Consider the following 13445-nt stretch of genomic DNA (forward strand, 5'->3'; position numbering starts at 1 on the left):
CAATCAGATAATTATTTTCATCAATGTTGGTTGAGAGATAAATTTTCCAGCTCTTCTTCAAAATACTGCCATAGGATCTTTCAGTTCAACTGAGAGAGCAGACCATGCCTCAGTTTAATGTCGCATCTGAAAGATGACACTTCCGACAGTGCAGCACTCCCTCAGTCCTGCAGTGGGACAGTCGGCCTGGATTACTGTTCTCTGGAATGGAACCTGAACTTACAACCAGTTGACTTAAAGATGAGTGTGCTACAGGGCGCGGTGGGGGGGGGGGGGGGTGAAAGCGGGTGGGGGGGGGTTGTGTGAAAGCGGGTGGGGGGGGGGATAGAGAAGGGGGGGGGATAGAGAAGGGGGTGGGGGGGAGGGGATAGAGAAGGGGGTGGGGGGGGTGGTGAATGAAAATTTCAAAACCGACATTGATAGATTTGGAGTATTGTGTACAGTTTTGGTCTCCCTCTATAAGGGAGGATATACTTGCCATAGAGGGAGTGCAATGGAGGTTCACCAGACTAATCCCTGGGACGGCGGGATTGTCCTATAAAGAGATTGCAGAAACTGGGCCTGTATTCTCTAGAGTTTAGAAAAATGAGAGGTGATCTCATTGAAACTTACAAAATTCTTCCAGGGCCTGACAGGGTAGATGTAGATAGGATGTTTCCACTGGCACGTAAGTCTCAGAATAAGGGGCAGGCCATTTAAGATTGAGATGAGGAAGAATTTCTTGAATCAGAGGGTGTTGAGTCTATGGAATTCTCTACCCCAGAAGGCTGTGGAAGCTTGATCATTGAGCATGTTCAAGACAGAAATCAACAGATTTCTGAATACTAACGATATCAAAGGCTATGGGGAAAGTGGGGAAAAATGGTGTAAAGACAGACGATCAGCCATGATCTGTTTGAATGGCAGAGCACGCTCGATGGGCCGAATGCCCTATTCCTGCTCCTATTTCCTATGATTTGTGTCTGGTGAGGGCATTCAGGACTACACAGCCAAGGGGGTACAGACCAGCTGTGAGCTAACTAAATGGTCGAACTCGAAGGGCTGAATTGCCTATTCTTTTTGCTGATTGCCATCCAGTGATTATTGCTGGAAAGTGCAGGTATGTAGGCTTCGGGGAGAACTGAAGCAGGCTCTGTTGGTTGCTCCTCTCCTTTACAGTTCACCAGTTGAGTTATTTGAGTATTATCTAGCCTCATACAAGAATAACGAGCATTTGGCTGACACACTAACAGATAGCATCTTAAGACTGTAGGGGCAAAATCTCACTGCAGGTGAAAATATTGGGAATACCGAGGCTTTTACAACAGCATATATATTAGATCACACAGAGAAAGCTTGCTGAGGAATGCATTACTTTCATTTTATTTAATAAGCAGCTTTCAAATAGCCAATTAAATAATGGGCACTACATTGCATCCACTTGGACTGGCCTGTCAAACTGATTAGTTGAACATTTAATTTTATGCTGATTAAAATTAGCAATTTACTGACACACAGCTTTTGAGTTTAGCTTCAGTGCAGATAAAAGTTAACAATGTCATTTTGAGAAAATGATCTATGAAGACAAGCTCTTGCTAATCTCAGTGATGTGGGCTCCCTGAAGTATTTAACTTGCTTAATATCTGTTAATGAAGCTTCTTATGAATATGTAGGTTTATCAAAATAAAGGATGACAATGCAGCGAAAGAAGCCGTTTGGTACTTAGAAACACAGTCCAAGGTCCATTTAGTTCGCCTTCTACCATCATGGTAGTCACAAGACAGAATGATACTGGAGTTGTTGATTATGTGCAGCGATCAATCTCTATCAATTAGTCTACAACCGACTCAGACATGAGGTGAGGAAAACCCAGTGCTGGAAAGCTTTGGGAACCATAGGCCCAAAGTCACCTGTTCCTCCCTGAGCATGTTACACTTACCATACATTCAAGTCTCAAAATACCCACATACTGGATCCCAAAATAATATTTTTTGAAAGAAATCTGGACATGCATTCAAATGAATCAATACCATCTGTTTCCACCTGCTTCTCCTTAAAGAAGCTGTACTTTGCACCAAATGACATTAACCTTTCTTGAATACCTGCAGATCACGGGTTAGATTTGAAGCCAATTCACCCAAGTCTGTGCATGGACAATGCAACTTGACTCAAAAATAAATGCACCCAATGCTCGCTTTATATTAGAGAATTCACTTCCAGCACAAATAGGAGTCACAGAGGCATCTCTACACCACTACCCATTACTATGAGGCAAACGTCTATTACATCAGTGTTCAATACATCCAGAAACAGCAAGACACCAAAACAAGAGGACACAGGCCGAGAGAGGGAAGGGAGAGGTTTTGGCCAGAATGATTGATGAAGCCAGGGCACTGGATCCATTTAAGAAACCAACTGGGTGCTTTATTGTGATGTTGGTAGACTGGGTGATTGAGATCAAATGGGCTGAAGAGCCTTATTCATCCAAACCCCACCATCCGGTAAGCTTACTTTAAACCCACTGGGCTTGCCACAGCACAGCTGGAGCAGGAGCTAAATTTAGTGACTGACCAGAATTGTTGGGAGAGATAAGTTCACCTGAGATGAGAACACAATTAGCTTTCAATCTCCTAATTATAAAAAAAAAGTCGGTCTTGCTTCTTGCTTCAATTATGTTAGTTACATCTTCACTGACACCATTAAAATGGCTACAGTCCGAAGAGGTGCTAATGAAATATCACTGGATAACCTGACACTGCTTCAGGTTAAAGCAATGACTTTAAGATCATGAAGGTAGGAATACTACTTGATAAAGGGGACAGCACAGTTGAGTCCAATCCTATCCTGATCCAAGATTCATAATGGCACTTTTCTAGGAAGGATCGCTGGATGTTGATCTGGAATGGATCTCCCAACCCGTCCATCCTTGAGAGACATGAAATTGGTAATAGAACCAGTGCCCCAACACCGAAAGCAGTTAACTAAATACAGACAGGAATTGAACTGAGACCCTTCTTGCTCTGTGTGGCTCAGAGATGGGGCATTTACTGCTGAGCCACTGATGGTGCACCTTAAAAACACATCTTCTACATGATAGTGAACCGTACACACTGAAGCACCACAGCTCACAGCCAAATTAATGAATACACCATTAATTAAAAAGGAAAAAGTCATTCATTTCCCCAAAGGCCTGCTGGGGAATGTCACTGGCCTGGGGGCATGACTGCACCCAAAGGTCAGAAAGTTCTCGTCCTCAACAGACACACAGTTCAGGCAACAATGTGCCTCAATGCCCCCTGGCAGCGAGAGTCTGAGCATAGAGTGGGAGGAACAAGAATAAAAAAATGAGTTGAATCACAGAAGTGTTGTTAATATGGGAAATCCAGGAATCCAAACTAGATTAGTCAGACCCCATCTGTGCACCAAATCTCAGGAAGGATATATTGGCCCTTGAAGGGGGTGCAGAGTAGATTCACCCAAACGATTTCAGGAATTAAAGGTTTATGGGGCCAGGTTGCATAAACTTGGAACAGAAACAGAAATAAGCAGCAGGTCTGGCAGCATCTGTGGAGAAAGAAACAGAGTTAACGTTTCAGGTCTGTGACCTTTCATCAGATCTCCAGAGAGATGCCACCACCAAGCACATCTTTCCCTCCCCTCCCCTGACAGCATTCCTAAGGAACTGTACTCTCACCGATGCCCTGGTCCACTTCTCCATCACCCACAACACCTCGTCCCCTTCCCACAGCACCTTCCCATGCAAACGCAGGAGGTGTAATACCTGCCCTTTTACCTCCTCTCTCACCATCCAAGGCCCCAAACACTCCTTCCATTTGAAGCAGCGATTTACTTGTACTTCTTTCAATTTAGTATACTGTATTCGCTGCTCACAATGCGGTCTCCTCTACACTGAGGAGACCAAGCGTAGATTGGGTGACCGCTTTGCAGAACACCTCTGCTTGGTCCGCAAGCATGACCCTGAGCTTCTGGTTGCTTGCTATTTTAATTCACCACCCTGCTCTCATGCCCACATTTCTGTCCTCGGCCTGCTGCAGTGTTCCAGTGAAGCTCGAGGAACAGAATCCCATCTTCTGATTAGGCACTCTACAGCCTTCTGGACTTGATACTGAGTTCGATACTTTCAGACCATGAGCCCCATTATTTTTATATATTTTCTTCTTTTTAAAAATTATTTTTTAACCATGTGCTCGTCTTAAACTTGTTTTTCATGTTTTTGCTTTCAGACAGAGCTGTTCATTATTCTGCCATTAGCTCTCTCTCTGGACTCATGCTTTGTCTTTTGCCACAGCTATTTAGCACTCCATTTGCATTCTATTCCACGATATCTGTCATTTAACCTCTCCCCCCTCTGTCCTATCACAGTCCTTCCTTCTTGTTCTTCTTTCCTCCACCTCCCTTTCACTTGTTCAAAGATTGTTACATTTCTACCTTCAGCCGGTTGTGAAGAAATCACAGACCCGGAAACATTAACTCTGTTTCTCTCTAGACAGAGGCTGCCAGAACTGCTGAGTATTTCCAGCACTTTCTGTTCTCATTCAAAGGATTCACTAAGGTGGATACAAATAAACTATTTGCTCTGCTAAGGGAGTCCTGAACAAGGGGCATCATTTTACAATTAGAGCTAGGTCATTTAGGAGTGAAATAAAGAAGCACTTTTTAACACAAAGGCTAATGGAAATTTGGAACTCACTCTCCCAAAGGTTGTGGATGCTGAAACAATTGAAATTTTCAAGACTGACGTTTGTAGGGCAAGAGTGTCAAGGGTTATGGAACAAAGCCGGGTAAACAGATTTAAGGCACAGATCAGCCATGATCTAACTGAATGATGGAACAGACTAGAGGGGCTGAATGGCCACCCCTGCACCTCAGAGAAAACGGACAGGATCAGAGAAGAAAGAGGATTAATGTCCGCATTTATCAGCTCCATTCAGTATCTACTGAAAAAGCAAGTTAGCATGCAGGATAGAGGAATATGAAAAAGCCACAAAGCCACAGAGATGCCCATCCCCACTGAATTCAACATGAAGTCACTTGTACTACACATTTTCCTGATACCAGGGCCTACATGTTGGGCAAACCAATTACAACACACCACTGATTTGATGATTCAAGTGTGTTTACAAAAGGGGCAGGCACCACAATTCCACTTGGGAATTAAAAAAAAGCTAAGCTCACTAGCACCAGTCTGTTAGAGCCCAATATGACCTGCTAATTTTCTGTTAAATGCTGCTGCTTAGATTGACGAAAAGGCTCCAAAGTCACACTGAAGAATAGTTGCTTGTATTTTGCAATCGTCTCCTCTCGTCAAAGCACCGACACTTGCTGGGTACAGTTCCAAGGAATCTGGCAGGCTTCCACAAACTCCCTGAAGGGGTCATTTTTTGCACGCAAGCCGAGTGAGTCAGTGTAAATCACCCAATGGCTCACCCAAAGTCACAGACCAGTTAGGTGTCTGCATCAATTCCCTGCTTCAGGGCTCAGGTGCAAAGCGCACACAAGTGGACAGTATCAGCCTCAGCTGTGATGCACCTTACGGTCATGATTCTCACCATCAAGGATCAGACATAAATAATGGCCACTTGAGTGAGACACCAGTGGGCAGAACTGTAATTCAGTAATCAATAGAAAATATAGGCAGCAAGGGAAATCAGACGACAAGGTAATTGACTATGGAAGGCATTACTTTTTTTTTTAGAGATACAGCACTGAAACAGGCCCTTCAGCCCACAGGGTCTATGCCGACCATCAACCACCCATTTATACTAATCCTACACTAATTCCATATTCCTACCACATCCCCACCTGTCCCTATATTTCCCTACCACCTACCTATCCTAGGGGTAATTTATAATGGCCAATTTACCTATCAACCTGCAAGTCTTTGGCATGTGGGAGGAAACCGGAGCACCCGGAGGAAACCCACGCAGACACAGGGAGAACTTGCAAACTCCACACAGGCAGTACCCAGAATTGAACCCGGGTCGCTGGAGCTGTGAGGCTGCAGTGCTAACCACTGCGCCACCACCAAGACTAATCCTGTCCTCACCTGATGTTTCTATGCACTATGCACAAACTTCCAAAAGGAGGCACTGCCCTGCAACATGGAATAGGAACCTTGGCTGGTTTCCCCCTTAACCAATCGACATGGCTCTGCTATTCATTGTCAGAACCAGCTGAGCCACTGAGGGAGCCCAAAGAAGTTCTGTTAATGAAGTAACCCTTCACACCCTCTTCATTATCAAAGGTTGTTCCCAAACTAGCACTGACTCTCTCAACACCACACCCCATACCACATTACAACCAGATGCTAGCATCAGTATTATAAACATCTACTCACTGGAGCTCAACTGGTCATTACACTACCCATGGACTTATTCACATGGTTGAAAACACAAGAGTTGATTTAAAAATACAGGTTTAACAAGAGCACTGCTACTGGCTCGGTTGGCATGTATACTGTGCAGTGCACCGGAGAGATTCCTGTGTCAAGCTGACTGATCTTAATCGGGGTAACGGTTAGGGTGTCATAATTAAATGTCAGAACCCCAGGTCTATTGCGGAGAAAAAAAAAAATCAGTCAGAGCTCCGGTTTCTGGCTGCTCATCATCACCTCTCTGCTGAGAAGTGTGTGTGTGTAGATGTCTCTTAAGGACAGGACCAGCTCAGCTTTGATCTCCACCTCCACCCAACCCCATCCCAAAGTAGAACAGCCCCAGTCACTGCATAAGTGCATGAAGAATGGCCACTTTGACAAGATCCCACACCAACATGGCTGACTCTTAACTTCCCTTAAGTGGCTCACCACCACCTTCTCAAGGGCAATTAGTGATGGGCAATAAATGCTGACCTTGCCAGCGACGCTCAAGTCCCATGAATGAATAAAAAGAAGCAAGCCACTCAGCTGTGACAAATTGCTAGCAGTTAAAAAGACCTACCACTACTTTCCGAGGGCATAGGGGATGGGCAATAAAGGCAGCCTTGCCAGTGACACCCACATCCCGAGAATGAATAGAAAAAACCTTCTACAATCATACATCAGGAGGAGACAGTGTCGTCATGGAGGCTAATTCCTGGGTAATAAATTCCTTCCAATGCGATGCAAACAGAGCTGGAGTGAAACCACTGATCTAGTACAGATTTAACCCATTCCTCATTTGGCAGCACTGCCACCGCTGCAGTGAGAAGGCTGTGGATTTGAGCCCTACTGCAGGACCTGAACACAGAATCTAGGCTGGCATTCCAGTGCAACACTGAGGGAGTGCTGCAGTCCTGGAGGGGAAAAGGCCCTGTCTGCCCATGTAGGTGGATGCAAACTATCCCTTGGCACCACTCGAAGGGGAGCAGGGAGTTCACTCCGGTTCACATTCCTCTCTCAACCAATGCCAAAATTAAAAATCCCCAGAATAATTAGTTTCTATTGAATTGCTGCTGGCATAAATCGGCTGCAGTGTTTGCTTACACTTAAAAGTAATGCAAAGAACTTTTTGAGGGATGTGACAAGCGCTGTTTAAAAACAAGTCTTTCTTTCTTAATTAGAGCTGTCAGACAGGACCCTCCCATAACCGGACTCCAACTATGTATTTTCTTCAATGGAACAGTACTCAGATTTTAGTCCCACTTGGATAAAGTCAAGCTGCAAGAAGAATGATACATGCCGGTATCATTCATTAAGATTTTTCCAATGGCCAGATTAGAGAGGGGAGCTGGTCTGACTGTTGACCTAGTGCAGGATATGAACCCATTCCAATACTGACTAACTTGACAGGATTTTGCTCCCCATCCAGGCACAGACATCCTGCATTGGCAGAATACCACATGGGAGTGATTGGCACAATCACACCTCAGACAAGTGATTTAAATCTCTCCAAGTTTGTAAAACAAATACACACTTAACTGCACAGCCAGTTTAACAAACTAGTTTTTCAACATGCAGTACTCCACTATATATCCTTTGCCAACACCAGCCCCCCACCTATATTCTCCCCTCCTCCTTTGAAGGTTTTGCATGTGCTTGAGTACAGTACCACGGGCAGCACCTAAACTCGAGTAACCCCCTCCCATTGATAATTGTTGATCTCTGAACCTATCAGTAGCTTATCTGACCCCCCTGGGGTGAGAAGAGTGAACACTGGACTCAACCAGACCACTGTCACTTGCAAGCCCCAGATCTGTCACATATTGATCCCAGATCTCAGGTTTATTTCATCTGTGCGGAGTTAGCTGAACTCAACCAACATAACAGTACAATTGCCTTCAGCACTCATAGGCTGGGGAGAAGATAACTACTCATTCACTCAGCTGGAAATTGCATGTATGGGGAAGAAGGGTGAACCTGCGCATGGGCTTGGGTGCGAGAAGTAGCCACGTGGGCGTAGTGCTGGAAGGAACTGACAGCCTGTGGAACTGTTAGCAGCCTGGGGGAGGTGGGGTGGATGAGCAGAGAGAGGGCTGGGAACAAACTAAGAATCTTCTGAAAGAACAGACTAACATGTCACCAGATCCCACCCACCTCCTTGGCCATTATTTTCAGCAAATGCATTTTTTCTTAGAAAGCCACAGGAACTTTTCTTTAGACATCAGTCCCAAAAAAGTTTACACTGGTCGCAAACCTAATAAGGAGCAACAGGCAATTGCTTAACTGCTAACTTGGCAAACAGCATCTGGTTGACAAAAACAGCCTGGTCGGGGGAGAAACAGCTTTAGAAATACTCATCGAGTCCCATCCTCCCCCTGACAGCTCAGAGACACCATCCCCCAGCCATACAGTACGACTCAAAGTGCCTAGCCTCCTCAGTGCACTATTTTATATCAATGCTGTTAACAGTGTTGAGCAGAGCTCAACCAAAAATGCTCAGATTGAACTGGCAACTTGCCATGATATTCTTTCATGCTGTGTGCTGTAATTTCAGGATTGAATTCTGTAAATCCTGTGTTGGAATTGGGATTGCCATTTACTCGTATCTGGGATAACAGTTTTAAGAACATGATAAGGATCACTATGTGGAGGGCTAGTTATGAGGGTGCGCATGAAATACCTAGGCATGAAGATGGAGTTGTGCAGAAAATTCTCAAATGATTTCTGAAACATAACTTCCTCAGCTTCTGCATTGATCTCAGCCTGGGTCTTTGGGCAGGTACAGCATTGCCCATGTCCAGCTTTCTCAGATTGCTTGGAATCAGTATCTTCTTCCATATCAATTGTCCCAGTCGCTGAGATTCTGGTAGGCAGTTTCATACCTGGAATAAAAATGAAGACTGAGAATGGAGTTGTTCACACCTGTTGTACACACATTAGATATTTAAAACAAATAACACCCCACCTTTATTTCATTGCTGGGCTATATGTCCTTCCCTGGGAACTTACTCCACAATTGGATTGTCCTCAGAAAAAAGTTGCGAGGAAATCAAATATATTCATAATGCTGAGAGGTTTTGGTAAAGTCAATAGAACAGAAACCATTTCCACTGGTTAGTGAGTTGGGACTAGAGGGCAGAAATTCAAGATCAGTATCAAAAGAACAAAAGGCAGAGGTTAGGACAAATTTATTTACGCAGGAGTTTGTTGGAACATAGGATATTCTACCAGGGAAGCAGAACCTATATTAATTTTAGAAAGGAAAATGGATAAATATTTGAAAAAGAAAAGGATTTGGAGAATGGGACTGTGTTAGACAGCTCTTTCAGAGAACCAGCACAGGCACGAATGGCCACTTTCTGTGCTGTAAAACATCCCCTAACTTTACTCTTCACTCCTAACATCCTGTTTTTTCTAACTTGCATCCCATGGGATTTGCAGCTTTCGCTCCACAGATCAATATGTCGGTCCGCCTGGTCACTTTTACCTTTGTGACAGTAGTCGTGTTTATAAAGCTCGGCGTCTTCTGGCTGCTGTTGCCAACGCACCAGGTAATAGGTGATGTTCCCATTTGAAAAGGTAGGGGGCTTCCACTTCACAACCAGCTGAGATGAGGAGTTAGACACAGAGAGCACATCAACGGGAACTGAAGGCACTAGAAAATAAATGCATCAAAACACTGCTTAGTACTACAGATAAAAGCAGCAGGGATAAGTGAAAGTTGTGCTTCTGCTGATCAAGTGCCAGTTATCCCACCCCGACCCTAGTTGCTTCCTGTGGCCTGGGAACTGCTCCACCTTCAGAAGTTATATTCAGTTTGCATTGGCAGAGTGAATGAAATCCCCTGATTAAGGTCCCAGTATCTACTCTAGCCACCGCAAGTGAAGGACCAGGAAGGTTCAAGTTATAACCCGCTCTCAGCTTGGTAGCAGCTGATCTCTCACTGTTCCTGAATTGGTTGAAGGGGATGGGAGGGGTGGGGGGGGGGCGGGGAGGGGAAGGAAAAAACTAAATCCAACAGCCAAGGTTCCTACTCCTTGATGCTCTATCGATGCAGCAATTCTTCTGTTTGGAAACTCAGGTGGATGTTGGATGGGAGAAGGTCAAGCGAGGTTATAGCATCAAGCAGTTCTGTCGATATGCTGCTTGGGCTTGCACTGGCCACTTGGTGAGTGATGCCTTGATAACCATGCCCTGAGCACAAGTCAGTGCATTCAGAAAATTTCCATTTAATCTATTTTTTTTCAATGTGTTCTTGAGATGCGGGTGACGTGGTGGGCCTCTATATATTACCTATCCCAGGTTACCTTGAGGTTCCTCTGGGCTTTGTTTGACCTATTCTCAACTTCAGAGGGCACTTGTGTGACAACCATGTATTGTGCAACAATTTACTTGTAGGCCAGACCTGGTGTGGGTTCCAGGTTCACTTCCCTGAAGGATACCAGTGAACCACTGAGGGTCATCTGGTTCATGAACACCAGCACAGATGAGTTGGGCCGAATGGCCTGCTTCTGTGCTGTAGACTCGATGTAACCAGTTGGATTCTTACAACAACCTGACAATGCATTTTCTGGTGTAGCCCATGAATTCCTAGCTTCACTTAACTTTATTCCACAGCGTAACATGGTGTGATTTGAGCGCATGACATCTGGGTTGCTAGCCCAGTAATCACTATGGCACCATAACATGCCTACAAATATATGACCAATACTTTGACTAAACAGCTATTTTTAAAGGGGCAAATGGTGTTGATTACATGGGTGAAGTTACAGTACATAACCTCAAGACCAGTTACCTGAGGCATTTGTCTTCATGTAGATGATTTCACTCTTTGCCCCATGGTTACGGCCATCTTCAGAGGTGGCGAGAGTGATTGCCTTGACAAAAATTGCATACTGGGTCCAGGGCTTCAAATTCGTCAAGTATACCCCTGGTTCTTGGGCCTTGCTCTGGGGAAGATCAACATCAACCATGCTCCAGCTATTGGAGCCACATGCATCCTGCCCATCATACTCGGTCAAATTTTGGACGGGCCTTAAGGGAAAAGAGAGCATATAACAAATGGAATTACTGCAGTGCCAAAGGGAGAATGCTTCAATGTAACACAATAAAGATTCCATCCATACAAACATACGAATTAGGAGCAGGAGTAGGCCACTCAGCCCTTCGAGTCTGCTCCGCCATTCAATAAGTTCATGGCTGAACCGATTACTCCACTAAGTCAGTCCGGAAGACAGAGTAAATGTAGATCTGTTAAGGCTCAGGCAAATAATGCAAGGCTGGATTGTATCTATTTTAATGCAAGGAGTCTTACCAGTAAGGCAGATGAATTGAGGACGTTGATTAACACATGGGAATATGATATTGTTGCTAGTACTGAGACATGGTAGAGGTAAGGGCAGGACTGGCAGCTTAATATCTTCAGACGTGATAGGGGAGGGGGTAAAAGAGGAGGCGGCATTGCATTGTTGATTAAAGAGACAATTACTGCAGTAAGGAGGGATGATATCTTAGAAGGTTCCTCTAATGAGGCCATATGGGTAGAACTTAAAAACAAAAAGGGCGCTATAACCTGGCTGCGAGTGTACTACAGGCCTCCAAACAGTCAGGCAGTGGTAGAGGAGCAGATATGTAGACAACTCTCAGAGAGGTGCAATAATAGTAGGGGATTTCAACTTCCCCTATATTAGAGGGGATAGTATTAGTTCAAAAAGCTTAAAGGGGGAGGAATTCTTCAAGTGCATTCAGGAAAGCTTTTGGAGCCAGCATGTAGAGAGTCCTACAAAAGGAGGAGCGGTACTGGACTTAATCCTAGGGAATGAAGCCGGACAAGTGGTAGAAGAGGCAGTGGGGGAGCATTTCGGGGATAGTGACCATAACTCTAAGATTGTTATGGAAAAGGACATAGAGGGACTGGAAAGAGTACTGAATTGGGGGAAGGCAGATTTCAAAATGATAAAACAGGATCTGGCCAAAGCGAACTGGGGGCAGCTTCTTATAGGAAAGTCTACATCAGACCAGTGGGAGTCATTTAGAAGGGAAATTGTGAGGGTTCAGGTGCAGCATGTTCCTGTAAAGGTGAAGAGTAGGACCAACAGGTCAAGGGAACCCTGGATGTTAAGGGATATAAAGGATTGGATAAGGGAAAAAAAGGAGGCGTATGGCAGAAAACAACAGAGGTCCTAGAGGAGTGTAGAAAGTGTAAGGGAGTACTTAAAAAAGTAATTAGAAGAGTGAAGAGGGGGTATGAAAAATCTCTGGCAGACAAGATAAAGGAAAATCCCAAGGCGTTTTATAAGTATGTTAGAGGCAAGAGGATAACCAGGGAAAAAGTGGGGCCCATTTGGGATCAAAGAAGCAATCTGTGTGTGGAGCTGGAGGACATAGGTGAGGTTTTGAACAATTACTTTTCATCTGTGTTCACTATGGAGAAGGACGATGTAGGTGTAGTGATCAGGGAGGGGAATTGTGATATACTTGATCAAATTAGCATTGAAAAGGAGGAAGTATTAGCGGGCTTAAAGGTGGATAAATCCCCAGGCCCAGATGAGATGTATCCCAGGCTGCTATGTGAGGCAAGGGAGGAGATAGCGGGGGCTCTGACACAAATTTTCAGATCCTCTCTGGCCACAGGAGAGGTATCAGAGGATTGGAGGACAGTGAATAAGGGTAGCAGGGATAAAGCAGGTAATTACAGGCCGGTGAGTCTAACATCAGTGGTAGGGAAATTATTGGAAAAAAATTCTGAGAGACAGGATTAATCTCCACTTGGAGAGGCAGGGATTAATCAAGGATAGTCAGTATGGCTTTGTCAGGAGGAGATCGTGTCTAACAAATTTGATTGAATTTTTCGAGGAGGTGACTAGCAGTGTAGATGAGGGTAAAGCAGTTGATGTAGTCTACATGGACTTCAGTAAGGCTTTTGTTAAGATCCCGTATGGGAGCTTGGTTAAGAAAGTAAAAGCCCATGGGATCCAGGGTAATTTGGCAAATTGGATTCAAAATTGGCTTAGTGGCAGGAGGCAGAAGGTGATGGTAGAGGGTTGTTTCTGCGAGTGGAAGCCGGTGACCAGTGGTGTACCGCAGGGAT

General features: G+C 44.7%; 1 protein-coding gene across 1 annotated transcript in view; it reads right to left on the reverse strand.

Moving 5' to 3' along the window:
- The window catches only part of igf1ra (insulin-like growth factor 1a receptor), a 235637-nt gene that overhangs the window by 47575 nt on the left and 174617 nt on the right, over nucleotides 1-13445 (reverse strand). The window contains exons 7-9 of the mRNA XM_068015541.1: nucleotides 11151-11389; nucleotides 9843-10010; nucleotides 9036-9237 (exon numbers count right to left, since the gene is read on the reverse strand). Coding sequence (XP_067871642.1) covers nucleotides 9036-9237; nucleotides 9843-10010; nucleotides 11151-11389 — 609 coding nt within the window. The remainder of the gene's footprint in view (nucleotides 1-9035; nucleotides 9238-9842; nucleotides 10011-11150; nucleotides 11390-13445) is intronic.

Source organism: Heterodontus francisci, chromosome 35, assembly GCF_036365525.1.
Source record: "Heterodontus francisci isolate sHetFra1 chromosome 35, sHetFra1.hap1, whole genome shotgun sequence".
NCBI lineage: Eukaryota > Metazoa > Chordata > Chondrichthyes > Heterodontiformes > Heterodontidae > Heterodontus > Heterodontus francisci.